General features: G+C 49.1%; 1 protein-coding gene across 2 annotated transcripts in view; it reads right to left on the reverse strand.

Annotated features, from left to right (window-relative positions):
* The window catches only part of FAM20C (FAM20C golgi associated secretory pathway kinase), a 61,567-nt gene extending 56,693 nt beyond the window's left edge, over positions 1 to 4,874 (reverse strand). Inside the window, exons 1-3 of one of the 2 annotated variants that reach the window (XM_063343167.1) lie at positions 4,259 to 4,874; positions 3,250 to 3,913; positions 1,174 to 1,346 (exon numbers count right to left, since the gene is read on the reverse strand). In XM_063343167.1, the coding sequence (XP_063199237.1) occupies positions 1,174 to 1,346; positions 3,250 to 3,770 (694 nt within the window). In that variant the 5' untranslated portion in view covers positions 3,771 to 3,913; positions 4,259 to 4,874. Of the gene's footprint in view, positions 1 to 1,173; positions 1,347 to 3,249 lie in introns of both variants that reach the window. The other variant, XM_063343166.1, reaches the window with a different exon arrangement.
* Positions 4,875 to 27,867: the final 22,993 nt, after the last annotated feature.

The raw sequence follows: 27,867 nt of genomic DNA on the forward strand, positions 1-27,867 counted from the left end.
GGTTAATAAACAAGCTCACGTTTGTCGTCTTTCAGGAGCTAGGTCTCTGCTGGACCCTGGGATCCATCACGTGGGATGGTGCCCCGGTACCACACACTGCTACACCCCGAGGCCACCCCAGAGCAGAACTGTGTGCCCAGTACAGCACCGGCAGCTCCATCCCTGCAGGAGCAGCTCTCCTCTGGCATCCTGATTTCCCACCCACTCCATCCCATCAGCCACATCATTGAGGAGAGACCCACTCTCCTCATTCCTGCTCAGCAGCCGCTGTGATTCACACGACGGACAACGGGAACCTCGGGGCTGCTCGTGCTGTTCCCGCAGCCCGTTTCCTGCTGAAGCCAGAGGAATTTTTGCCTCGCGGGGTTAAAACCCTGCTGAGCTCATCCTGCGGTGCCAGCACACCATCGGCACTTGTACACAGCTCTGGCTACTCCAGCCCTCGGAAACCACCTTAGCAAGTGTGTGGTCAGCGCAAATAACTCCATTTTCTGTGCGGCCGGCAGAATCAGCTGGCTGTGCTGCAGCTCCCGGGCTCTGAGACCCCGCGGTGCATTGGCTCAGAGTCCCAGGGCTTTCCCCAGGGGTTGTGGGTTTTTTCCCCTGCGCAGATAAATTCAAGGAGACACACGTTGCCATCAAATGGCCCTGGGGAAAAGCCCCAAACTGTGTCACCTTGTTTAAGCACAGCCACAGGCCAAGACGGCGCATCCTGTGGAGGATTCCCAAGCGGAACAGTGGGAGCCGCGCTCTGCCCGGGGCTCCCTGCGCAACACCGGGAGCTGCAGCTCCGCAGAGCCCGGCACTGCCTTTAAATAATCATCAGCCACTAACACAAATCCAGCTCGAGCAAGATGCTATCTGCTTTTTGCCATCCTTTTTTTTAATTATAGTATTTACTTTAAAGAACCAAATAGGGCACTTTCAGCCTGACCATGACTAAAATATCTCCAAAACGACTGGAGCTTGCCTTGCTGGCAGACTTTTCAATTATTCAGGTAATACAGAGCCGGCAATATCTCTTTAACAGGGAAAACGAGTGCGGAAGTTGGGAAGCAATGTTGTAGGCACACAGGGGAGAAGCCATGCAAAATATTCATTAATAATCAAACAGCAATGAAATCCTGAACAATGGGCAAATAATCATAAAAAATGAGATATATCCAAACATACCAACACTGGTTATCTTTTGGGTGACCAGGTCTTGTAGTAAAGCCTCAATTGCAGGATTATGTCTGGAGTACAGCTCGTACCGATTAATGCCAATGTGGAATTTTAACCAGTTTGGATAGGAGTCTATGGAGGTCTCTCCAGTTGGCAAAAATTCTTCATTATCTTCATTTTGCCTATAACGAAAGAAAAAAAAAAGAACACAACAAAACCCAAAAATGAGGGGAAGGAAATAATGGCACAGTTTGTAACAGGCATCAAGACAGAGGGGCTTCGGAATGTGACACTGTGGAGAGGCAGGACCGAGGAGGGAGAAGTTCCCACTTGTCCCGGCACCCACCTGGGCCCAGGGGAGCTGCATTCCCCCCTCCACTCGTCACGCTGGATTTAAAGCCCCTGGAAGTCGGGAGCCAAACCCAGCGTGACATCTGCGAGTGTCAGCAGGGGCCCTTACAGAGCAGAACCACCAGCTGCATGCTTTGTGTGGTTTTTAGGCTGAATTATGTCGCACACATCTTTGACCCAAGGGACAGCATCACCCTGCACCTTCATCTACGGGGTCCTGGGGCTGGGAGCCCAGCGGTCCCCTGTCCCCTGTGCCAAACGTCCCACTCTCGGGTTTAAATCGAGAGGATGAGAAGAACCTGGGTCACACTGAACTGGCTGCTGAAGACTCGCTCTGGGTGGGTTTGCCTTTTCTCTAGCAGTAGGATAAGAGAAAAATTGTTAAAATGACGTTTAACTGCTAAATTTCATGTTAGTTCAGTGAACTTTGGCTGCAGCCACTCAGGAAAATACCTACAAGAGGCAGCTGCACTGTGGGCAACGGTGGTGATTTCACTCTTCACCTACTGAATACGCTATCACAGATCTTCGATCCCAAAGTCCTCCGTGCTTTTAGTCACCTCCACATGTCCACACATTTGTGACTCCTTTTTTCTCTTTTTTTTTTTTTTCCCTCTCAGAGAAACTAGAACTTTTTCAGGTTATTTCACTCAACAGTTCTGACTGTTAGATGGAAGGGGCCTGGAAAATTCACATGCTCGAGGGGCGGAAATCAGAAATATTTATCCCCTCTTTCTAGAGGTTTAGATCACGCTGGCAGCTCTGCGGCTCGACAGAGCCCTTGCTCGGTACAATGCAGCTGTTTAAACATCACCGTGTCAGTGTTGGGAAGAGGGTGCTGTTGGATTAGACAAGCCTTTTGATTTTTCAGCAGTGCAATTTCTCAGCATTTCGTACAAGCCGCGAGGGCAGAGGATTCGCAGGGGCGACTGCTGCTCCGATGGCCGCAGAGGTGCGAGGGTGCAGGGATTAATTGAGGGTGCCAAATGCAGCCCAGCACAGATCCCGACGGCAGAAATCCCTGCGGGGATGAATGCCCCTGGGACACCAGACCCTGCTTTTGAGGGAAGTTAACGCCTAACTGGGTGCCCGCTCAGTCCCTGCGCCCTGCGGTTGGCTGGGAGCGCGGGGGGCTCGCCCTGCGCTGGCCACCTCTGGCACCCCTCTTCTGGTGGCACACGCTTCTGGCTGCGGCCAGAGAGGGGACATTTGCCCTCGGGACTCTGGCCTTCTCGCCCTCCTGTGCTTATTCTGTATTTCATGGCTTTTTTTTAATTTTTTTTGAAGGAACACAACCAGCCAGACCTGTGTCCCCGATTCCTCTTTTCCCCGGTGACACCCAATCGCTGGGTTTCACCCTCTGCCAGCCCCAAGCCAGCCGTGACGCCCATTCCCGGGGGGAAACCCACATTACCAGACGGAAGACGGAAGGCAGCGACCCGGGGTGCCACGTTTCCACCCCCCCAACGCTCCCCGGGGGCCACACCACGACGGGTCCCCGTTTCCTGTGTCCCCCCCCAGGGCCACACCGGGCCGGGTCCCCACTACCGGGCCGAGTCCCCGGGCCTCCCCCACCGGAGCCACACCGGGCCGGGTCCCCGCGTGTCCCACACCGGGGCCACACCGAGCCCCCGTGTCCCCCCCGCCACCGGCGCCACATCGGGCCGGGTCCCCGGCTCCCCCCGCCCCCGGGGCCACCCCGGGCCGTGTCCCCGCGTCCCCCCCGTCACTCACCACTCGGGCTGCTCGGCCGCCCGGGGGTTGAACCTGATGTCGCTGTTGACATTGAAGAGCCGGTCGCCGTCGGCCAGCGGTGGCCGCGCGGCGCGGTAGAGCGGGTGCTGGAAGAGGGCGGCCAGCGGGGCGGCGGCGGCGGGGGGCGGCGGGCGCGGTGGCCCGGGGGCGATCAGCCGCCTCCCCCGCCCCGCCGCCGCCCCCCCGCCGCCGCCGTCCCCCCCGCCGCCGCCGCCGCCGCCCGCCGCCCGCTCCGCCGCCTCCCGCGACTGGGAGGAGAGGTTGGAGGCCGGCTCGGCGCTGAAGTCCTGCAGGATGCGCAGGGTGTGCTTGCCCGGCCAGCGCGGCGCCGAGCGCGGCGGCGCGGCGGCGGGCGGCGGGCAGGAGCAGCCCGGGCGGGGGGCGGGCGGCCCCCGCCGCTCCAGCCGCGGCAGCAGGTCGATCATGATGTGCATGGTGCAGGCGACGAGGAAGACCATCAGGATGAGCACCCGGAACTTGCGGACCAGCAGCATTTTCATGGCCGGGGCGGGCGGTCAGCGGGGGAGGGGGCGGGCGGGGGTCTGGCTGCCCCCCCCCGGGGGCTCGGCGCTCTGCCTCCGCGGCGGGCAGCGGGCGGTCAAGTCCGTAAAGTTATCTCCATAGGCGCCGAGAAACACACGGGCTAGAAACAATAGGTCCTCATGCCTCAGTACCATCAAGAACTCAGGAGGGGGAGGGAAAAAAATAAATTAAAAAAAAAAGGGGGAAAAAAAAAACAACAACAAAAAGAGCACCGGACCGAGCCTTTAAAATCAGTAGGAAAACAACGCCAGCGGCACGGCAGCGTATAAAGCCATCTGCTCACGGCTTCTCCCTGGTTGTGTTGCAGGGATCACAACAAACAGGGGAAGAGGGTTCTTGAAGAGAAACCGGCATCAGAGGCAAGCTCTGATTAAATAAAATTAAAAACCAAAAAAGCACAAAAAAATACGGGGGGGGGCGGGGGAGAGAATAATATTAGGAAAACCTGTACGGAAAGGCGACAGAAGAAAAAAAATCATCCACAATATTTGGCTGTGCTGGAAACGCTGACTCCCTTCCTTCGGGTCTGGGCAGTGATGCAGCAGAAGCTCCGCGCCCGCTCGCGCTCCCTCTCTTCTCTCAGGCCGCTCGAGAACATGGGCTGGAAAATCATTTTCTTAGAGCGGTTGCAGTTTCTTCATCCATCGCGTCCAGTGCTTGCGGGAGATTAATACGTTCAACTGAGATCAAGTCTGGGTGGCTGCTGTATCCGAGCTGGGCTTTCGCTTTGGCTTGGCTTGGGGTTTTTTTGGCTGCAAAACTGTCTGATGGCACAACTGCAACATAAAGGTTAAATATGGCACAGAAAAAAAAAGGAGGGGGGGGGAGAAGGATTAGAGGAAAGAAACTAATATAAATCAGTAGAGGTTCTTTTTAGCAAAGAGGTCCCGTCTTTGATCTCTGCTGGGTCTTACAGATCTGCCTTTTAGAGGGAGAGAGGAAGGAGGAGAGAGGGGGGAGAGCAGGGGAGGGGGGGGAGAGATCTTTGGCAGGTGCAGAGTGAAAACCTCTTTCAGCTACGCTGAATTCGGGAGACTGGTTGGACTAGTAGCTCTGCAGCTCCAGCTTTCAGTGGGTGTGTTAAATATTATGAGCGAGCCATGATTCCTGCCTTCCTCACGTCATAGTTAGGAGATTGGCTAAATAAACGCTACAGTGATAGTAACAGGAAAACCTCAACCAAAAGCGTTTTTTTTTTCCCCTCCTCTCCTCCCTCCCTCCTTCCCACCCCCCTTTTCATTCTACTGCAGCTCCAACTGGGGCAAGGAGAGGGCGTCTGTTCCACAAAGGTTTGCAAAATAAAAAAAGGAAAAAAAAAAAAACAAAAAAATAATAAAGTGGCAGTGGAGAGGGGAATCTGCGCTAATAGCGTTGCAACGCCTGAGCGCGGTCGGTGTGCCAGGCTGGGAGCAGCGATTCTGCCCTGTCATTGGTGTGCCTGGCCGGGAAGCAGCTGGCCACTGGCCACCGGCTGCCCCTCGTCCCCCGGCTGGAGCAAGGTCAGGAGGGAGAGCTGTGTGCTCCGCTTCCTCCTGAGGAACAGGCTTTGGTTTTAATCCGAGATCCTGTGGGCTGTGATAATCCGGGAGTGTGCTGGGGGGTAATCTGCCCTCCCTTCTGCTGCCCTTGGCTGCGCAGGTGGCTCTGCGGCAGGGTGGCCTAATGGCTAATGCAGCTGGTGGTCCAGGGGCCGGGGTCTAAGGTTGAGGGCAGTCTGGAGGAAGGGACAAGCCACCCCAGTGGTCTTCAGGCGATGAGGCAGGGATGCTCTGGGCTGCTGATTTTGTCTCTGGGCAGGGGGTCCCTGGTCCTCAGCGGGGCTCAGGCAGCCCTGGAGCGGGGCTTGCAGCAGAAGCAGGACGGGCAACGTGCTGAGGTGGTCCAAGGCCAGGGAAGGCTGCCATATGAGGAAAGGCTGAGAGAACCGCATTTGTTCAGCCTTGAGAAAAGAAGGCTTCGGGGAGACCTTATCACCACATTCCAGTATTTAAAGGGTGGCTACAAAGAAGATGGAAACTCCCTTTTTACAAGGAGTCACACAGAAAAGACGAGGGGTGATGGGTACAAGTTACTCCTGGGGAGATTCCTATTGGACACAAGAGGAAAAATTTTCATAGTGAGAACAATCAGCCATTGGAATAATCTCCCCAGGGAAGTGGTGGATTCCCCAGCACTGGACACTTTTAAGATTTGGCTGGACAGGGTGCTGGGCCGTCTTGTCCAGACCGTGCTTTTGCCAGGAAAGGTTGGACCAGCTGATCCTTGAGCTCCCTTCCAACCGGGGATTCTATAATTCAGTGGTTCTGCCTACCACCACCACCACCACCTTTCCACGGACTTATCTCAATGGTGACGGTGCTGTCCCATTTTTCCCTGGATTAAGCAACATTAAAGTATTTGCTTCCCCAAAAAAGTACTTTTTCCCCTAGGTTCCACCCGGCGCTGTTCCTTTGCTGGGCGCTTTTGCAGGGCCATGTGCTCTGCACTCCCCTGAAGCACGTCCATGCCCTCTTACAGTGTCACCACGTTTTGTACAAGGGAGGTCACTGCTTTTCCAACGGGAAAAAAAGATTGATGAAGAAAAATAGCTGACAGGGCCATGATCCTATGGACTGCTCTGCACATTTATGGAGGAGCAAGACTTGCCGCCCTCGGGGGACCTCTTAGTGCCAGGGTCCAGAGGTACAGCTCACTGTAGATGCAGCACTTTGATTCCCATGGAAGCCATTGTATCACCCTGGATCCTTCAAGTTCAGGGGTACTTAGTCATAGCAAAACATTGTGCTATGGAGCCAGGCTTTCCATCTCTTTCTGCTTTTTCAGCAAGATCAGCTCAGTCAAAGGATGTCTGGTCAGCTGGCTGCAAGGACAGGAGCTCCGGCTCCTCATCTGCCATTGCCTCCCACCACTGCTCAACAGCAGGTCTGTGTGGTTCTGCTTGGGAAATTGAGTTCGGTTCATAAGTAAACTCTCTCTCTGTGCAGTGAGATAAACTTCAGCTTAATTTAACCTAGTTTAGCAAGTTGGCATTTTAGGTCCATCAGGAAGAGCCTTGCAGTTTTGGTTCAGCTGGGGAACCCACCACTGCTGGAAGGGGAGATGGTATGGGACAGGGTGGAGCACCAATGGCATGCGGAAGACTATCTGTTTGGGTCTGGATGCCTTTTTTATTGCCTGCCTGTGGCTGCAGCCTTTCCCCTGCTGAGCTTCTGGCGCTGCCTCTCGGGGCATCAGCTGGGCTGGATTAGCCATCAAGGCCGAGGAGACAAAAGGAGGCAGGTGGGAGCTGGAGTCTGTGCCCCAGGGAGTGGCTGAAGCGGGAGAGTGGTTGAAGCTGGTGCTCCAGGAGGGGTGAGTGTAGGGTACACAGTTCCAGGGGTGTCACTTCTGTTCCCTTTGCTGTGGCTTTTTTAAGGGGTTCCAAGTGAGCTGCTTGTAGCACTTCATGTGAGGGTAGGTAAGATGAGGCATTACCTGGTTTAGTGCGCCACAACCGGGTTTGTAGCTTACAGCTTGTAGCTACAGGGTTGGTTTTTTCTTGGTGTCTGACCTGCTAAAGCTGAAAGCTACAAGGGGGTGAGCCTTAATGGCTATGATGGTGAGGCAGTTGAAAGCTACTTAAATGTGTTCTTTAAGTTAAAGTTGTTTGAATATACCTACTACTTCAGTGACAGAACATTGTGTCAAACGTGCTGTACCTGCAAGAGTTACCTAATGAAAGTGGGATTAGCTTTGAAATGTAACGTAAGCAACTAAATGTAATGAATTGTGTGGCTTTCAAAAGGTGAAATAGCAGTAGCATGAAGAAGTAACTGGTTCCTTGAAACTGCATTTTTTTGGTTCTCATCAGTATGACCTTTGGTGCATTTTGGCTATCCGGTTAAGTGTGGTTTTGTCTAAGTTGTGCCTGCCTGTGAGCGGAATCTCCCTGACTCTCTTCCATGAGCTCTTTGTTGCTTGATCCTTTCTAATGTTTGAGTTCTGTCTGGAGGTGGGAGACTGGGGGATGTACCCTGTTGCCCTCTGTAACTGACCTCTGTGGACAAGTTGTGCTAGGAGCAAAGTTCCTTAGAGATGTTGTTGGAGAGCTGCCTTCCCGCACTTTCCTTCTTTTCTGTGGGATTCAGAAGAATCACAGAATCTTCATGGTTGGAAAGGACCCTTAAGATCGTTGAGTCCAACCAAACAACCTCTAGTCTCTGCCCTTCAGAGCATGCCCTGAAGTGCCAAATCTAGACATTTCTTAAACACCTCTAGGGATGGTGACTCAGCCCCCTCCCTGGGCAGGCTGTTCCAGTGCCTGACCACTCTGTCAGTAAAGTAATTCTTCCTAATATCTAATCTCAACCTCCCCTGCCGCAGCTTCAGACCATTTCCTCTGGTCCTGCCATTATTCACTTGGGAGAAGAGGCCAACACCCACCTCTCTCCACGCTCCTTTCAGGGAGTTGTGGAGGGCAATGAGGTCTCCCCTCAGCCTCCTCTTCTCCAAGCTGAACATGCCCAGCTCCCTCAGCCTCTCCTCGTATGCCCTGGTCTCCAGACCCCTCACCAGCCTGGTAGCTCTGCTCTGGACACGCTCCAGCACCTCAGTGTCCCTCTTGTACAGAGGGGCCCAGAACTGGACACAGCACTCGAGGTGAGGCCTCGCCAGTGCCAAGTACAGAGGCGTCTCACGTTTGAAACTTTTTCACTTTGAAACTTTGATATCACGTTTGATACTTGCTACTTTAGGGGAGCTTTTCTGTAGTGCAAAGAGCACCTGTATGCTAGCGAAGTCAAGGTGTTGAAACAGCACGTGTCCCTAGCTGGAGAACCTGCTGTGATGATGTGGAGTTAGGGCTCTACTGGCCTGCAGCTAACTGCTTTGAGGTGCCCACCAAGGGCAAGTCCCTCACCCTGGTTTCCTAAATAAGCAGTAACACCTGCTTTTAGCAAGTCTGATTGAAAAAAAAAAAAAAAGACCCATGGGGTCCTTCAATGCACTGTTCTCAAGTACCCCTCATCCTCCTGTGATTTAGGATGAAGAGTGATGGTAACCCAGATGTGGGCAGCTCCTGCTGGGATCCTCCCTTCTACCCGCTCTGTGTCACTTGGGCTGGTGCCGTTCTTGCATGGAGCAGAGGATGTCTCTCAGCTCTGGTCCCAGCCCCCTCAAAGTCTTGGGAAATATCTTACAAACTGGTTAATTTGGGCTGCCTTCAGTGTGAAGTTCTCTGTTCCTGTTGACAGTCTGCAGGTATGTTTTTCCTTAAATTGCCTGATATCTTTCAGGCTTCAGCCTTTCCCAGCAGGGATGAGCAGATGCTGTTACTTGAATCAGGGTTTTCTTTTGTCTTCTTATTCAATGCAGTAAAACAAGCTTTAAAGGAAAATAACATCAGATAATTCTTTGCTTCTCAACTTCGGTATCTACAAATGCCTTTGACCATCGATGTGGTCATCTGTGAAATAAGATGCACTGTCTCCGTGGCAAACGCTAGCAGAGAGCGAGCTTGCGGCTTTGCTTTGCTTTGGACGAAGGGGCAATGTGTAATTCTCTGTTTCCTGAGCCTTTCTTCCTCCATCCTGGAGACTGTCTGTTAGTGATCAGCACCAGCAGTATCTTACAGCCCCTCTGTGCCTCTAAGCTGTGCTGATGGGTGAAACAAGGGAATGAAGCCAAGACATGTTTAGCTTCCCCCTCCTGTGTGGGCTCCATCTCTAGCATGTCTCCGCACAAGGAGGATGCCAGCCTCCCTGCTTTCCCATTGATTTTTCCCATGAATAGGTGCAAGAATGCACCCCCGCTCTTGTTTTGGAGCTGCTGTGCCTTGAGTGTGAGTGAAGGGGCTGCTCCTGCCTCTTTAATCATCTGTTTGGGACCACAGAGTAAGTGACGTTCTTGCGTTTGCATTCCTGTTGGTGGCCCCATGGGCTGGCAGGGAGCCTGGGGCTTGGGCCGGCTGGAGGTGGGAAGCCTGAATATCTGCTGGGTTGGGAGGGCTGAGGTGGCTTGTGGTCAGGAAGCCACAGATTGTAGGTGTCCGAAGCCATTGAGATAAATCAGGAGCTGCAGGTCAGGATAGCCTGGAAATTGGGCAGTGGGTACAAAATCGGGAGCAGGCAGGGCAGGCAGGCTGCAGGACCAGATCTAAGGGCTGCCGAAGCTAGTGCAGCCTCCCAGGACAACCCCTCGCTGACTCTGGGCAGCGTGAGCCTGGTGCAGGAGAGCTCTTGTGCTGGGACCTGGGCTGTGTGTGGCCCACCCCCAGTAAGGAATGGGTGGAAATGGGGATACGTGTCCAACCAGCTGGGATTCGAACACTTGCCTTCAAGGTGTGGGGTTGATGGGAAAAGAAAAATGTTGGTAACTGCTGACTGTCGTTCAGCTCTTTCTTAGCACAAGCTTTTAACCGCGGAACTGGTGTGCAGAGAGCCGTGGGGTCTCTGTAATAATGCCTGATTTGGGTAGTTTCAGAAGTTAGTTGTTTATTATTTTACTTTCCAAGGTCTTGAGCTCAGTAAGAAAAATGTAAATATTTCTCCTTATCTAAACTCTGTCTTCATATGGAATTCCAGTACGTGGCCAACAGCTTTTAATTTCTGCTGTGCTGTGTGTTGGACCAACGTTACCCCTGTAATTGCTAGCATTATGTAAACAAGGGAATAATAAGTTCTTAATGGAATATTTTGACACTAATAAGTTATTGCGTACAGCTCATTTCAATGATTTCACTGAAATCAAGTCCCTTACATCAACTCTATTTTGTTCTTTGGCCCCTGAATTAAAACATCTTTTCTCTGTTTTCTTGGAAGTATTTGAATGTTATTGGAAATTTCACATTGAATTACTACAATCACAAGCCAAGATTGCTTTGGATCTAACAGGCTTTTTAATTTGATATTGCGAACTAACACTAAGCACTCTTTTTTGCATGGGCCTTTGCTTTTATTTAATAATACAATCAAGAATTCAGGAGTGGTTATTGTCGTATATCCTGGCATTTCTTCATTGTTCTGTGCGTGAATTAATAGCTTATCTGCTGGTGAAATCTGTGCAGAGGTTTATTTTCCCCATTTTTGTCTGCTTGCCTCGCTGAGCAGTGACAATGGTCAGTGTACGTGATAATGTATTCAGGTAAATAAATGAAGCATGGTTTTGGGTGAGTAAACATACCCAGCTATTATTTTCTGTTATAACGGTTTACAGCCTTCTGATGGAAAGCCTGAATGCAGCGGGGCAAACTGTAAGTCAGGCCTGATTGCACACTTTCAATCAACATAATATTTTTATTGTTACTTCTAATGGAAAAATGGATTTTCCTTTCTGAGGAGCGCGCTCTCTGATGCTAGAAGTCCCGAGGGCACCACATGCTGTGCCTGGCCCTGCGGCGGTGCTGCCCGGGGTGCCCTGCTCTCCCCTTTCCTCCCTCTGCGAAGATTCGTGTGCTGACCCAATTTATTGCTGCTTTGCCTTAAACACAGATCTCGCCGGCCACCTGATGGGTACTGCATGGGAACCTCCCACACTCTGAAAATCACCTTTATTGCGAAGGAATACGCTTGGCACCGAACAGAAGGCAGTTCCATAAGCTTGGCTTCATAGTCAGCTTCTTGTTGATGTATGAAGGATCAGCGATACCTGCTTAAAGTAGTGTGTTAATATATGTTTTTAAAAAAAAGGCAAACCAAAGTTGTCTTGGTTACCTTCCAGCCCAGGATTTTGTTAGCTGTGTGATATTTTTTGCATCAGTTTTGACCAAATCTCCTCCCCCAAACCAAAGAGGTGGCGTGCCCAGCCTGTAGAGGTTTTGCTAAGGTTGACTGGAGGGGTCTCTCAGCTGCGGGCCTGAGCTACGCAGTGGTGACAGGAGGGACCTGCGGTTGGCTTCCCCTGTCACCAGCAGAGCTGGCTGGAACTGTCACACCATCACTGCTGGGCAAAGGGCAGCTCAGCCTGGAAACTCGTCACCAGCCTCAACCGATCCCGCGAAGCGAAAGCTTCCAGCTTCAGCCTTTTGCTTTGAGTCTTCCAGTCTTTAATTTGGGGTACAATATTCTGGGTGATCCAGAAGCCCAGGGATTGCTTCAGAAACCTGTTGAGAGCAGAGAACTCATTATTATATTAAGGCAATGAAACAGGAGGCTTCTCCCTGCCTGTTTATTACTCCTCAGCTGTTGCTGCTGCAGATCAAGGGTGAGCTCCTCAGCTGGTATCAGCTGGCCTCGATGGCAATGAAATGCCATCTAATTATATCAGCTGAGGATCTGGACCACAATGCTCAATTCTTCCATTGGCCGGAACAAAGAACCGCCTGGCAATGCAAGAACAAACCCTGTCATTGTTGCCGCTGGAGCCATGGGATTGGCCTGTGGAGGGATCGCATTCGCTTTAGTCATTCAAGCGGAGTAGGAATCTTGCGTATAGCGACATTACACAGGGCTGAAAAATTGCCTTCTTAAGTGGTAGGATGTCATAAAGAAAATTAGCTGTTGGGAGGTTGCGTTCTTATCTAAAAGTGATTATTTAAACTAAGTCAAAACAAATTATCTTGATGTGCATGACATAAGAGCATGTGCTACTTGAGTTATTGTAATTTCATCTTCCTATAATAACTGATTCCTTTAAAAAGAATTGTGATCAAATAACCAGGATTCCTTGTGGACTTCCTGAGTTCAGGTAATAGTGCATGAATCTTTTTAAAGTGTATTAAAAAAATGGCTTGCTAAATTACACATAAAATCGCTTTGCAGATTCATTGTAATCGATGGAGCTACATGATTTATGCCTGGAGAAAATGTGTCCTGATGCTTAAACACGCTGGAGTCCCACATGCGCGCAGGAGGCTTCACGCTGCAGTGGGCAGTCATGCACAGAGCACTGGGTGCGTGTGGAGACGTGAATGGATGCACACATGAACAGTTTAATTGTACACTGAAGAAGCTCTTCTGGGAATTCTTTTTTTGTTGCCTTCTAATTTTGATGTGTATGGATGTTTTGACTTCTTCACTTGAGCTTTTTTTCCTCTTGGCTGGCTAAATTTTCAATCAGATAATTTAAAAAAAAAAAAAAAACAAACCTGAGGAAGTAAGAGCAAACCACAAAGACATTTTAAGCATGCCACAGCCTGAAATAGGAATTAAAATACTAATAAAAAAACCCCTCATGGGAGCATCTTACAACTAGGCAGTGTAACCTAAGAGGCCGCGAACGGCTGTGCCCCCAGGAGACACCAGGGCTCTCCCCAGCTTGGACGCTCCCTGGCTGCGCGCTGCTGGGAGGCTGCTTCAGTGCTGTTTCCTCATCTGGTAGGAAGGATACCCTAGAGCATTTTGAGATCTATTAATAAAAGGCACTACAGGAGAGAGAAAATGATGATATTTTAGGTCTCGCTTTTTTGGAGAATAAGTCATACCCCAGAAGGAACTCAAACTCTTAAGCATGTTCTATATAGGAAGGTCTGAAGCGCCGCGACTTCAGGTGGGTCCGGAGTCACAAAACCCCGCAAACATAGTTGCATCCTCGGGGACATGCGACTGCTGATGCCCATAAGGACAGCACAATGTGACTGGAAGTGCAAGGCACAGTGGTCTCTCTAAGGAGAGGGGGGCTTGGGAGACCCCCCCCTTGCACCTCCTTGTTTCCCCGCACCCTGTCCTTAAAGTGTTTTCCTGAGCACTGTTTGGACCCAATCTTGGATCCACTTCTGGTGATTTGAGATTAAAAACACTGAAAACTTTGACCGTGGAGGATTCCTGTACAATAGTTGTCACTTAAAGAAAATTAAATCCCTCTGTTCCCAACAGTTGATGCTTTTGTTGTCTAACCAAGCCTTGCCACAAAACTCGCCGCAGGCTCGGAGAGAAGCGTGGAAAAGCAGGCGCTTACAAAGGGTGCTTGAGCTTCCAGCAGCCCTTCTGCTTTCCCACCTCATGAATTGTTGCTCGGTAGGTCGTAGTGAAAACATAATTTTGTGAAAATTTGAACTTAAAAAATGTATCCTCTCTGTGTTCCTAGTCCCTAACAAATATGTGTATTTTTAAAAATTTCATGGCTTAGTGTGAGATTCCTTTGTAATGAACTGCCGCTTGCCGCGTGGTTTTCCTGGTGCCGCTGTGGCCGTGCGGATCCCAGCCGGCCCAGTCCCTGCTGCACACCCTTGATGAGAACGGAACCGTTCCAGCCTGAGCTGAGGTGGCCCCAGGGCTGACGCGGCCTCTCCCCGATGGAGCTGTGGGGACCCCGCTGGTGGCTTGCCCAGGGCAGTGGTGAGGGTCTCGGTGCCTCTCCCTCCCTCCCCATCGGCAGGATGGGGTTTCCTGGAACCGTTTTGTTGTTGTCAGTGACTTCCACTCTTTTGGTTCTAAATTTGTCTTTGTTTCCCTGAGGGTTTTTCACGCTGTCTCACTTCCTTGGGTGGTTCTATTGATATGTTCAATAGTAAACTCTAGCGAGTAGCTGGGGTTATTTTGCATTTGCTGTGGAAGGTGGGAGGATGTGTGTCGCCCTCGTGGTAAAGCATCCGTGCCGTTACGAGGGAGGGATGATCTATGAGTATGGAAGTGGGTGAGGGTGCTGGGGGCAGGTTTGTTTTCTGGCTCTCTTATTTCTTGTCAGGTCTTGGGCTTCTTCAAGGGATGGGCTCAAACACTTGAGGCAGCTTAGGGACCTGAGCTGGAAGCACAACTGCCACAGACTCCCTTGCAAGTCAGACCTAATTGCCTTTGGGGTTGTCACTTAGTTGAGAGAGACCAACGCGGCTTTCCACGTGTAGGCTGGAGTAATAAAACTTGATTTATCTGCTCTGTCTTTTCAGAGGGGGAATGCTTTGAGGCAGGGCCCATCCTTTATTCTGTGTTTGTACAGCGCCTACAGCAAGAGCGCGGTGTCCTCGGATGGAAGGCAGGTTCGAAGGAGGATGGGGATAAGATACACGCACGGTGCCTGTAATCCAGTGGTGAAAGCAGTTGCTCACTTACCTTCTCTGCTGGAAGATAAAAACTTTGGGCAGTCGCCAAGAAATGTGTCAAGGTTATAACTTTCGGGTGGGCTGCAAGCACCAACGTCAGGCACGCAAAGCGAAAGTGGTTTGGAGTGCAGGCTTTTTCCTTCTCTGCTGCTTTGAAGATTGAGGTAACTTAAAAAGGTGGAGAGGGAAAAAAAAGGTTTCCATGGAAATTTTTGAAACCAAAGGAGTGAATATTAGTGTGTGCTTTGTTCTGTGTTCTTCACAGCTGATGGAAGTCGCAGTGTAAATGGACCTAACTGCTGAGTGACCTTTGACAAAACCAGATAGGAAGTCTTTGTTGTTGTTGTCAGTGATGGTGATTTCTTTTTTTTTTTTTTCAAGGTAAGAAGTCTTTTTCAGTGAAGCGATTCACTGGTTTTAACTGAAACTTTGAGATGGGGACATGGTGACAAGGTAGAGATTGCGGTGAGTAACGAGGCTCAGTCAATTATTGACTAGCCCATCTCGGCACCTTTGTTTTCTTTGCTGACAAAATATCGTGACCCTTGTGTACAGAGCTGAGCCTGCAGGAGCCAAGCATTGACCGTTCTGGGTGTCGCTGTGAGAAATGAATGTTTTTCTTGTTATAAAGTGAATTGAATTCTCTCCTTGCAAAGCTTTTCCTATTATCTTTTAGATTAGTGTTCTGTACATGGCTGTCTGCTCCGATTTCTGTCCTTTCTCATAGGAAAACATGCAGAATAGGTGCAAGCCTGTGCAGTAGCTGTTGTCTTGTAAAATATTTCAGAAACGCAAGTACCGCTGGCTAGCGCAGGGCTCGTGCGGCCCCCGCCTCAGCTGGGGCCCCTTAGACAAGGCTGTCGTATGTACGAATGCTGATGTGGTGACTCATAGAAACATGGATTCTTCTTCAAATGGCATATCTGCTATTTCTGCTGGAGTTAATAGTTTCAAGAGCGTAAGGGGGTTGTAGTAAGTGGCTGCAGAGATCTGCTGCGCTCACGTTTTGCTGCGTGAAGGTATGCAGCTCCCTCTCCTTTCCAGCTGCCTTCAAATATAGACCGTGCCCTTCTGTCAGGGTTAGTCAGGGCACGGGGACTGGACTTCTCTGCCTTTTGCATAGTTGTTGCTCCTTCCAGCACTGAAGTAGCCAGAAAACTCTGAAAATGGCCCAATACTTGAGATCCCCACAGAGGCAGTGCTGTGCCCCTGGAGCTCCTTGCCTTGAAGTGACGAGGAAGAGGCTGTTGCAGTTGGATCAGGTTCCCTCAGCTCGAGCTGGCAGCAAAAGCTGGCTGTCCTCATGGCTTGCTGGAGCCAAGAGAAGCTCTGATCGTGGATCTGCAGCTTGGTGTTCGAGGGCTGAACAGATTGAATTGAAAGGCTGGTGAAGCCCTTGGGCATTGCAACATCACCGGGAGTAGAGGTCCTGCTCAGCTTGTGGTGGAGACCTTGTGCGTAACACCAATGTGAGCAGAGGGCCTGCTCAGCTCGCTGATGGTCAACGCTTTGCCCAACGAGGTTCTGCAAGGCCCACATTTAAATTATTGAAGACCTTCATATAATGTAAGGCCAGAAAGGTTTTTTGCCTTTTATCCATAAGGTCCACTTTAGAATTCCAGTCTACAAACGGAAATGAGGTAGGTAAGTCAAGTGCTAGCGGTAATAAAGTGAAAATTAAACTTAATATTTGTATTTAGTTAAAGATGTGGAGTGATGCAATAAGGTTCCCAGTATCTGATTGCTTCGGTGCCAATGCACATAACAAATAAGCCAGCAAGAAAAATAAAAATTGCATGAAGAGCGAAGAAGTAGCAAATCTGAAAATGCTTCAAAGACAGCGCATTGAAACTGGTAGAGTTTAAAAAAACAAAAAGCTTTTGGAAAGAAACATTAAAAGGATAAACATCAAAGGAAGAACGAAAGGAAATAGGGACAAATAAACTAAAGAACAAAATTATGAAGCAAAAGAACAAAATGTCTTATATGGAAGGACTGAAAATGAAGGACATGAAGTAATGAAACAAGGGAATAAAGAAGAGCATGAGATGCAGCTTTGAGTATCACTTGTGTAGGTGCTCGCACTCCAATATGAACACTAGTTTTATACTTCCTATTTTTTCTTCCATTTGCTTTATTGTTCCTTAAGCCAGAGAAGATAATTATAGGTTCCTTCTAATAATAATTATGGGTAGGCTGTGCCTCCTACCTCTGGTCCTGGGGACAGCACAGGATGCAGTGTGGTGGTCGGGAGCCGTATGGATGCTTTCTCTGTACCCCGGGCAGGGGGCTGCAAAGGGCACGAGGGTGTGCTCGGGTTTGGGCACACACTCGGGTGTGTGTAACGGTGGGGTGGAGGCTGCTTTCCCTGGGGAGCCTTCAGTGGAGGTCTGACAACGTGTGACTTGTCCCATCTGCCACCTACGGAGAGGTGCAGAAGACGACACCAGCTGGGGCTGCTGATGCACTCCATAGGGTCAGCTTCTGCGCTAAGGAGGGTGCTGTTTCCCAGATTCTTGGCGTGTAGCTGTTCCTGGAAAACTGGCTGTGGAGATCAGCATATAAATTGGGGCCACCAGGTCCTGCTGTGCAGCTGCTCCGTTGCCCGAGGCAGAGGGACGCGAGCCCTGGGGCGAGGGCTGGGGCCGGCTGCGGGTGCACAGCAGATGCCCAAGCACACTCCGGGGTGAACCCATTACAGAGGCAGCACAGAAGTCACAGAACTTAATCGCTCTATTTCCCACCTGGTTTTGTGTTATAAACCTGTGGCAAAATGGGAGTGAAATGGGCAATGGATCTCCTGAGCCCGGCCAGACCCAAACTGCTTCCCTCATAAAGGACTTCAAAGAACCCAGCTGCACCCCCGCCGTACCTGCTCTGGCATCTTGGTTTATGCTCGGAACGGAGACGTCGGCATCGCTGTGAAATGGTTCAGGAGGAGTAGGGATGCTGGGAGGCACTGAAATACAAATGGCCTTACCCCGGCGGGAAATATTGGCGGTTTGTGTGCCCCTGTAGCCTCTTCTCTGCCATTAAATTTATAGAAGCTGTGTTCCGATGCAGCAGCGCTTTCTCATCTGCTCCTTCACTGCAGTGGCAGCAAGAGATGGGTGACGACTGCAGACGCGCTCCTGTTTGTACCCTGCAGTAAGTGCCATCTGAAGTAATTTAGTTCTTCGCTTGCTGGCCCCTGACAGCCGGGAGGGCCGAGAGACAGACAGCAGAGAAGGAGTGCGAGGAGGAAAAAGGACGGAGGCATGGAGAGGTGAGAGACGCAGCAGTGGCAATCGCTTCTCAAGTCTTTTAATAGAAAGGTCTGTGGAAAATGATTTATTTTTTTTCCTTTTCTTTGCTCTGGAGACCCCAGCGCTGGAAGGGCAGGCGACGACTCCGACGGCTGCCAGCCCCATCCTCCAGGAGTGCTGCTCTTTCGACCTGGGTCTGGCTAATGCCGGTAGTGGGAAAACTTGCCCTGGGTGCTGAATATGCACATTTGCATTCTTGAAACCCAAGCTGAACTTTTATTCAGTCTTTCTGAGTCATGATTCAAAAAAAAAAAAAAAAAAATGCAGGAATCACAGTTGTGGACAAAAGCAGCAGAAACATCTTTCTGGCACAAACATATGCAAGCCATATTTCTCCAACAATCATTTCCCATGGAAGTTTAACCTCTCAAGGACACTGAAGTTAAACTGAACTGTAGGTTTTGTAACATAAGATGGTATTGTCAGCCTGACAGTCACAGAGCAGTAACGCAATACGAAGGAAATGGTACACCCATATTTAGGGCAAAAACCAAGGAGCTTCCCAGAGTCGGCATTAATGCTGCCGTGCCCGTGTGACTACGGCCATGTCATCTAATTTCATTGCATCATCTGAAAATGGGTGTGAAATTCGTACCATATGCAGCCGGCGTATAAAGGCCAGGGGAATAAATCATAGTGAGAGAAGATCACATTGTCCCTCAAGAGGAAGAACTTGAGACTCTGCACATCTGAAACAACTGTACTTTCTGATCTGCCTGGTGAGTGGGGTGGGCGCTTGCTCTGCTTGGGGTGAGGGGACCCGGTGGCATCTCTGTAGCATCTGCCACAGAAGGCGGATGAGCCTCCTTGCTCGCCCTGTTGAAGACTGTCCCCGATGGCAGTGGGCTGGGACCGACACGTGCTGGGGGCTGTGGCGGGGCTGGGCTGGCCAGATGTGCCTCTGCTAATAACAACGGGAATTGCCTTTCGAGCAAAGCTCCATCTGGGCCGCTTGCGTAAGCCGCGGGGTATCGGCTCCTCTCCTCCTGGACAGGTTGTGTAATCGCATCAGGAATCAAACACACAATTTGGATTTCACCTTTTTCTGAACATCTGGCTGTTAGCGTTCTAGGCCCGCTGATTTTATAAGGGTCCTGGTTAGAAATAGGTCTCTGCACAAGTGGGCATGGAAAAAAACATGCTGAAAGATTGCCGAGACAATGACCTTGGAATTCATTTTCAAATGAATATCACTATATTTTTCTCCACTCAGCTCAAAGTTTCAGTAAGAGCAGTGCTGTGGGGTGTTGACCTCTCTAGCCCTAATTCGGCGCCTATTTGAAGGGGTGACTCTTTGTGCCCTCAGCAGAGAGGAGGCACTGGAGCCCTGCAAGGAGCTGGGACGTCACCTGGAGCTGCTGGCATCTGCAGAAAGAGGCCAGTTGACTTCAGGGAGCTGGTAAAAGGCTGCTGGCAAGGCACTCTGGTGCCCTTGCAGCACTTTAATTTCCTCCCTTTGCTGGTCTCAGGCGGTCTGAACCCCCTGACCGTCGGTGCATGCTGATCTGCTGCCGGTTTTCACCGGGGAACCAAAACCCAGGACAAGTTTTGCTGGAGAATTGTCAGAGAAGTGATTGCAGCTTTTAATTTGCTCGGCTTGCTGGCCCAGGTCCATCTTGGCAGATAGTTCGGTAGCTCGTTACTGTCGGAGGCTTTTCTTGACGTGTGTTCTTTAAAGCGATGTTGAAAGTACCTGGTGGAGCCTGGTCGGTCCCTGCTGCAGCCAGCTCACGAGCCCCTTCCCAGGGAAGCGAAGTCAATGGGATGTAAACATAAAGAAGGGTTTCATGGTCTTGTTCTTAATGTTTTTAAGCCCAGGGACTTCGAGGAAATGAGAAGATAAGTATGATAGTCTGTTCCTTCAAAGCCCCCCCCCTTTTTAACTGCGTTTCTAATTATCATAGCAGATAATAAATACAATACATGCACCCGTGCACAAAAAACAGCATTATTTTGTGCTTAGTCCGTGTGTTTCATGCAGCAATCTGGATGAGAGCCAGATCAGTAAATGACTCTGATTTTTAATGGAAATCAAAACCACAACAGATGTACTGTATACTGAAAAGAGTTAAAAATAACTGTTTGCAGTCTCTGTGCTTGCCTTTAAACAAAATACATGACATACAGAGCAGTGGTTGTTTAGCATATGGAGACTTTAACGTTAAGAATTGCCTCCACTGTTTCTGGGAGTTTGCCAGGTTTATGCGGGGGGGCCTTGAAGTTAACGACAAGTTTCAGAGACAGGATTTCTGCTAACATTTTAAGCACTCTCTCCATGTTCAAACCCTCCGACTGCTATGGGCTGTGAAAATCTTTATGACTACTTGCATGTTACAGTAACTGTTGTGAAAAGATGGACAAATGCCTAATAGAAGCTATTTCCCATCCCTGCCCTGCTGGGGAACGGGATGGTTTTATTTGGTTTGTATCTGGGCACAGCAAGAACTTAATTCTGGGTCACAGAACAAACTTTTTTAATGCTGGTGCATCTTTCTTATGACCGGTACCAGTTCTTTCTCATTACAAATTAGAATAACTAGTTCAGCATTACATGGAGGATTGGCTGCATCTGGCAAAACTGGATTAATTCCAAGCTGCTGCATAGCTCCAGCCTGACTGCAATCCTTGGGAGAAAAGGATTTGTCTCCAAGAGTCAATTTAAGTGCTATCCCAACCTGTACATCTTTCAGCGTGCTTGGCCTCATGGCAGCTGTCAAATGACTGGGGAGCCTTTATGTAAATCACTTTGACAGTACACATTTGTGAGCTGGTGTAAAGAAAACATATTCTTCCTTTATGAATGTTATGTAGTGGAGGAGCTTCATCTCCACATCACGCTTATGCTTTAATGCACAGCAGTTTTAAATAGTGTCCGTGTAAGATAGCCTGTGTAGACTCAGAAATAAGCTTTAGGGAACCAAACTGCCTCGAAGGCTGACTTTTTTTAAAGAGAAACTTTACCTATTTCTGCCATCTTCCATACAGTACATTTTTGATTCAATATGTTGCTCTTATTTTAAAAAAAAAACCAACCTTGTTTACTTAGTGTGCTAAAAAAAGACCTTTGAAACACCATGAGGCTATAGTGATGAGTTATGCTGGAGAAACCAATATTATCTCTTTCATCATTTGTCTGGTGTCCTTGCCAAACTTCTAATTTAGCAGCGCACAGTAGTGCACCGAAGTGAGTCATGAATTCTTCAGTATAATTACCACGCAGTGCAAAACCCAGGCTACAGAAGTCTGAACCTTTTCCTGTCTGTCCTTTTTCCCTTCTACTTGTGTTTCAAATACCATATGCTTAGCAGGAAAGCTGTGCATTGCATCACAGCTTCAACCCTGTTCTGAGCAGATATGATTAAAAGCTGCATTTTGAGTTAATAAGTAAAAGCCCTTTTCTGTGGGACAGGCACAAAAGAGAAAAATGTGTTTGGACTTCTCTTTTTTTTTTTTTTTTTTTTTTTTTTTGCAGCTAGAATGTGTGTTTTAGGGGAAAAGCCCTGGTAGAAACAGCTACTGTAGAGTTGTAGGACTTTATGAGATCTGAGAAAAGGCTGAGAGATTCTTGTTGATGTTTAAAAATTAATTTTTCCTTGAATTCATATTTTTTTTTAATCCTCCTATTTGTCTTGCCCATGCGTTTTTTGGGAATTGATCCTTTCGCAAAGGGCAGTTGGGAAGCTCGTGCACTCACTCAGGGTCCGACCCCATGAATAACTTGATCGCAGAAGCTCCCAGTGCCTGTGTGTATTATCGGTGAGGTGTGATGTGCACCTGCAAGCTGGAGCTTCAAAATGGCTACGGTAGCCAAATTCACGCGCCTTTAAGTGTGTCCATCAAGAATCCCTAATTTTTACCTGTTTTGTAAGTACATACGAGGCCTCGAATTCTAAAAGGTCATTACAAAAGACAAAATTCTTTACAGAGTTGCTGACAAGCGAGGTCTGTCTTCAGAAAGAGCTGTTCCAAGTTGGTTTTGAAGTTTCACATCTCCCAAGTTGCTGCACACGACTGTTACTTCCAACAGGAGTCTGGAGCGGGCAGGAGCATCGAAGTTCAACTTCTGCAAAACAGGGGAGACTGGGGTTTCTTCAGGCTGTGCAAGAAGCTGAATCCTGTTTGCAAACATGCCAACTTAAGTGTGTTAATATGCCAAGTATTACCTCTGTATTTGAACTATTGCTGCCTCCCCGTCTGCGTTACGGGACGAGAGCAGCACAGGTACTGCCAGGGCACAAGGAGGTGGGATGTTACAGCTCTGGGGGTCTCAGTTCCTTCAGCGGCTGTGGGGGTGGCCAACGCTCAGTGGCACGTTTTGTTTCTAGGTGTTGTGAAAAACGGCTTCCCGAGCTCGTAACGGAACAAATTCGCTTCCTGCAGAAGACGCAGGAAAATGTGGTTGCCTTGCTGAAGGCACAGTTACATTTCAGAGCTACTGCAGAAATACTGCCACTGCCAGGTCCAACTGCGTGACCCTCCCCACCTCCTCCGTCATATTTCCCTGTTTGGTAGGGAAATGTGCCCTTTGGACACTGGTCTAATCAGCAGCTATAGATGAAAGGTGATTATTTTCTGTCTGTGACCATGGGAAAATACAACGACAAAAGACATTACAAACTGCACTTGTGTTTCTGGAAACTTCTTCCCCTCTTTCCCGGTCGCTGTTTTGGTTGCCATGTCTTGATTCTGGGCTGTGGCTCAGCCCCGCTCGAGGTCTGTGCCTGGGTAAAGGCAACTGAAGCGAAGGGCTCGCTCATGTGCGCGGGGTCGTATACCGCTGCAGGAACGCTTGCGCTTTGCTGTCACCGCGCTCTGCTACCAGAGCCCTCCACCACCCTTTCTCAGTAACTGCACTGACTAAGCTCAACAGTCTGACAAACCCCCAGATGTGTCACTTCTTGCCCTTTCATCACTGTGTTTCTAGGAATACGCTGTGGTGAGAAGTTAGTTCCACATCCATGCTGTGTTAGATGTTTTGGGGTTTTTTGCTGAAACAGGCCGTCTCAAAACTGCGGTGTTGCTGTTGTAGGAGCTTACACAGAGGTGAGACTGCCTGAGCTAATGGGTCGTTACGTACACACTATTCCTTTGCTTGGAAGTTGAATAATAAGGTAGATAGCTAAGGAGTATTGTTCTTCAGGTTATGGGGATGTTAGGCTTGTCCACTGTGCCATCTGCTCTCTGCCGTCGCTCCAGCATCAATAGTGTTCCTCCCAGTTAATTTCTTTGTAGTCTCACAGATGCGTGAAGAGTTTCAAAGCACAAGTAGAAACACTTTCTAAAAGAGTCCACAGCCCAAGCCTGAGCGTAGGTCTAGAGGAGATAACAGCAAATGATAGATCATACTGACTATGAAAGACAACTTAATTATGTGAGAGGCTAGCGTAATCATCTGGGGTGGGTAGCAATCAGTTGTTTTGATGAGAGCATGTTGGATGGGAAACTTAGACGAGAGTTTCTGAGAAAGGGCTTATACCAGAGACGAGGCCTGGTCGATCACATCCAGGAGGACGCTTCAGGCGCTGGGACAGCACAGACAGACCCTCTCCTGCTCGCTGTGCACAATAAAAATAGTCCACGTAGTAATAGCTGCCTTGGAGAGGGGCTCAGGCTGAATGCTGCAGTACTTTGATTTTTGTCAATTAAAGTCTGATGCAATTAGTTGAAGCCCTCGCTCTGCGTACTTGACACTGCAAGATGCTGAGGGGGCTGGCCCTGATCCAACAAAGCACTTAAGTGATTCCATTAGCCTAAATGGCACTACCTGCATGCTTAAAATTAAGCATGCACTTAAGTGCTTTGCTGGGCCGATGCCAGCGTGTGCGATGGGTGGCGAGATGAGAGTCGTGGTGATCACCAGAGTCTTACTTTGGCTCTTGCATGCAGGAGGGTTCATTTATTGCCTCTTCAGACCCACTCTTCAAGTTGTGGTTTTGATCAAAATAAGTGGGGATGCTAAATAAATCGCCCCTCTGAAAGTGCTTCTCTCCCAGAATTTTTACAGTGCGGGCTATCAGACAGTGCTCACCCGGAGTAATGGCAAACGGAGCCCTTCCAGGTACCGCTGAAGTGCTGGAGGCAGTTCAGGACCGGCCGATGCCTCCCAACCTCTGAACGCTCTTTGGGAGCAGCTGAAGGATGGTATTTGAAACGGCTGATTGAAGGCCGCATAGCCAGATGCCTAATGACATTCTTGGATTAAATGGAGCTGTAGTCTGTGTGTAATTGTGGTAAAACTGTATCATAAAATACTATAATTATTATTTCTTCGTTTATATACTGTTCTTAAAAAACCCAAAGGCACTGTTAGTTCAGAAGTAGGCACATCCACTAAGTCTGGAAAGTTAGAGGTCGTACAGGTGCAAGAGTCTATGGAGAAATTTGAAATGATTTAACCTAAATTAAAGAAAATGGGCTTGGAAGGGACCTCAGGAGGTCATTTAGTTCATCTGTCTCTTTAAACCACCAGCACCATATATTCCCCAGTCTCCCTGAGCTATCTGTTCCTGGGGCATAACAGTCTTTACCATTAGAAAGTATTTCCTGATGTCCGAATTGAATTTCCCTAGCTGTAATTTTATCTCCTTGTTTCTTGTCTAACCTACCACGCACAGGAAGACTAGACTATTCCCTTCCCATTGCAGCATCCTCTTACAGCGGTCTCAGGGCAGCGCTGAGCTACTGGTGCTCCCCGTGCGTCTCCCTTACTGCCTATTTCTTGTGAATTTTCACACTTCCCTCATTTCCATCCCTCTGGGATCTTGCTCCAGACAACCACCTGCGAGGGACTAAGGAGGGAGCGGGGACCACGCTCCCAGGGTTTGGGGCAACAAGAAAGGCTGGTGGGTGGTAGAAATTCTGCGTCTCTGCCTTCCGTATCTCATCCCAGGGTGTCAGAGTGCCCGGTCCCAGTACAGCAGCCTGTGCGTGTGACTTCATCGAGATGGGGTTTTGTATTAAAGAAACACTTAATTCTCAAACTGCTGATTTCTTTTACTCAGCAGTGAGCGACAGAGGAGAGAAAGCTGTGGTCAGACGGGGCTGTTGCTGGCGGGTCTGTGCGTTCCCAGGCGGTGACGGCCGTCCCTGCTCCGTGCGTGTGGCTCAGTCCTGGTGCCGAGGGTCGGGTCTGTTGGGCGGCAGACAAAAGGCTGGTGCGTTTCGCGAGCCACACTGTGATTTCTGCAGGCCTTGGCTGCGCAGCCCTTCAGGAGAGACCCGAAAGCTTGAGAGGGGTATGAAACAGAAGAGGAGAAGGAGAAGGGAGGTGGCTGGTGAAGTCCTCTGCACTGCTTCGGATCAAATCCATGACACAGCCCATTTCGGGCTTGGGATCCTTTCACTTACATTCCAGTGGCTGATTTTTATTTTTCTATTAAAGATCAGTTTTTTAACAGCTTGGCACGCTTGACAGCCCTGTCTCAGTGTCTGGGCACGCTTTAGGTGCAGAGTTTTCCGCAACCAGCTCTACCAGTATTATTAATATATTAAAAAGAACCTTTTTCCAGAATATCCCTCAGGAGAGCCTGGGGAAGATCAGGGATTGGGAGGGCGGTCCTTGCATGTTCATCCATGTGCCTGTGCTCCCTGTTATCCCGAAGGACCTCGGGAGGCTGCGCGATGCGTCCCTGTCTCCCCGCGGCGCTGGTGACGCTCCGTCCCGACAGGTGACACCCCCGGCGTGGGGCTGGCTCCGGTTACCCCCCCCCCCCGCCCAGAGGCTCCGTCCAGTTGTCACCACTTGTCACTGGTCAGGACCCAGCAGTTCGCGGGCGGCACGAAGGTATCTGCGTGATACAGAATTTGGCATGTTTAGAAGGGAACTGGGTGACTGCGATTATTAAGGTGAAATCAAATGCATTAAGGCAACTATTTCCTTCACCGTTCGTAATGAGGAACCTGGCAATATAATCTTCCCTTCATTCTCCTGTTTCACTGCTGTGCTGAGACATGAAATGAAAGCTATCAGGAGCTCCAGGAGCCTTTTTGCACCATGTATTTTTGTTGTCATAAAAATCATGAAATAAGTACTTCTGTCATGTAATTTTAGTTAAAAATTTTCCTGGAGAAAATCTTTCCTTTATCAGAGCTGCTAAGTGTTCCCATAAATGAGAATTAGGCTCTTAATTCATCAAGGTGCTTTGAGAACTCGCCCTGAAACCTCTCATGCAATACGTACGTTTCCTTCTCAGGTAGGCTGCTTCCCTTTCACTTTCCTATACGGTCTATTTATTTGTTTACTAAAGCTCATATAATTTATTTTAAATCCTCCCAAAGAGCTAAGGGATTAGGAAATTATGGGTTATAGCAAAAAGTTTAGATCATATTTAATATCTTAAATACTTTCCCACTACAGCAGGTTAAATAGTCACCAGCCTTTACCTTATAAAGCCTCATCTAAGCCTAATGCTCAAAGATAAATGTTGTAGAAATTACCGTTTAACGCTTTTGTTTGACATGGGCTTACGCTGTTTTCTCAGCTGAGGAAAACGAGGAAAACCGAGTTGAAACGGTTGAATTCCATTATCTGTGATTCTGCTCTTTTTTAAAAACTGATGATCTTTTCACAGTTTGTCTAATGACTCCCTTGAGTTTGTTAACCTTTGTAATTATACCATTTAATTTTTCATCTATCTCTTAAATCAATTTATATAGTAGATTCTAGACAATTTTTTCATATTCCAGATGAAGCTCCCTGTTCCCATTAGAACCTGGAAGTTCTAATTAAACCTCCAAGGTTGAGGTCTTCTGCCGTGCTTTGCCAACGCTGGTCCTAGACCGATTTAACTGCGATAACCCCAACTGGCAATGTCCGCTGGGACACTTCAGAGGTAAACTGGGGGATCTCAAAGGTAGTTTGGTCAAGCAGAAGTGTACTTTTGTTCTCACTTTCCAAAGAGAGAAGTGAATGAAAGGGAGGTGAAGTGACTTGGGTGAGATAACAGGGGCGATGCAGAAGTCTCCTTGTGAATGGTGGGACCTCATTCACTTCAGGGGTTTTGGAGCTCATCTTCTGAGTCAGGGCAAACGCGGCTCGGTGGCTGTATCTCCAGCGCCGGCGGAGGATGTGTACGAGCCTTTTCTCTAGCTTAGTTTGCCCGCTCTTCACACCGCTTGTGTGCATGCAGGTGCTCGGCCAGGCGAGGTGAGCCTGCTCCAAGGGGAGACCCACCTTCTGTGTCCTGGGGGAATGAGATCCGAGTTTTGCCTCTACTTCTCCAGTTGGTTAGAAATGGAAGAATGAAAAGAAACCTGGAGCTGTGAGGTGTCCTGGGGTTTGACCTCTGAAACAACTAATCCGATGAACCATAGCTGAAAATGAGGGAATAAGAGCTTTATGGTTGAGAAACCTGGGAGGAAAATTCAGGTGATCAAGTGAATGACAGTTTCTTCAAGTCAGACTTTTCACTGACTTCAGTGAAATCCCGCACTGGGGCTGCAGAATGAGGTATTTTCAAAAACAGATCTCAAATGGCTTTGTCAGGAATTGGACACGCACGTGACACCACCATCTCTCTCCACTTCGTGTCACAAGGCAACTGTGAAATCCGGTTCTACAAACAAGTCTAAAATAAGGTATTTTCCTAATTGTGTGGAGTGCTATAATACGTGAAGCCTGGATTAAGACAACCTTGTGCTACACCACTAGGGACGTGGGTGATTTTGCTAAATCACTTCATGGTGTTTACTATCAGAGTAGTTGCATCTACGCTGTTATTAAAGGAGCTTCACTTCCAGCGGGGAAGTGTCTTCAGAAACATGAGTGGGACACGAAAGGATTCTCATGGGAATAAAATC

This window comes from Chroicocephalus ridibundus, chromosome 8, assembly GCF_963924245.1.
Source record: "Chroicocephalus ridibundus chromosome 8, bChrRid1.1, whole genome shotgun sequence".
In the NCBI taxonomy this organism is placed as follows: domain Eukaryota; kingdom Metazoa; phylum Chordata; class Aves; order Charadriiformes; family Laridae; genus Chroicocephalus; species Chroicocephalus ridibundus.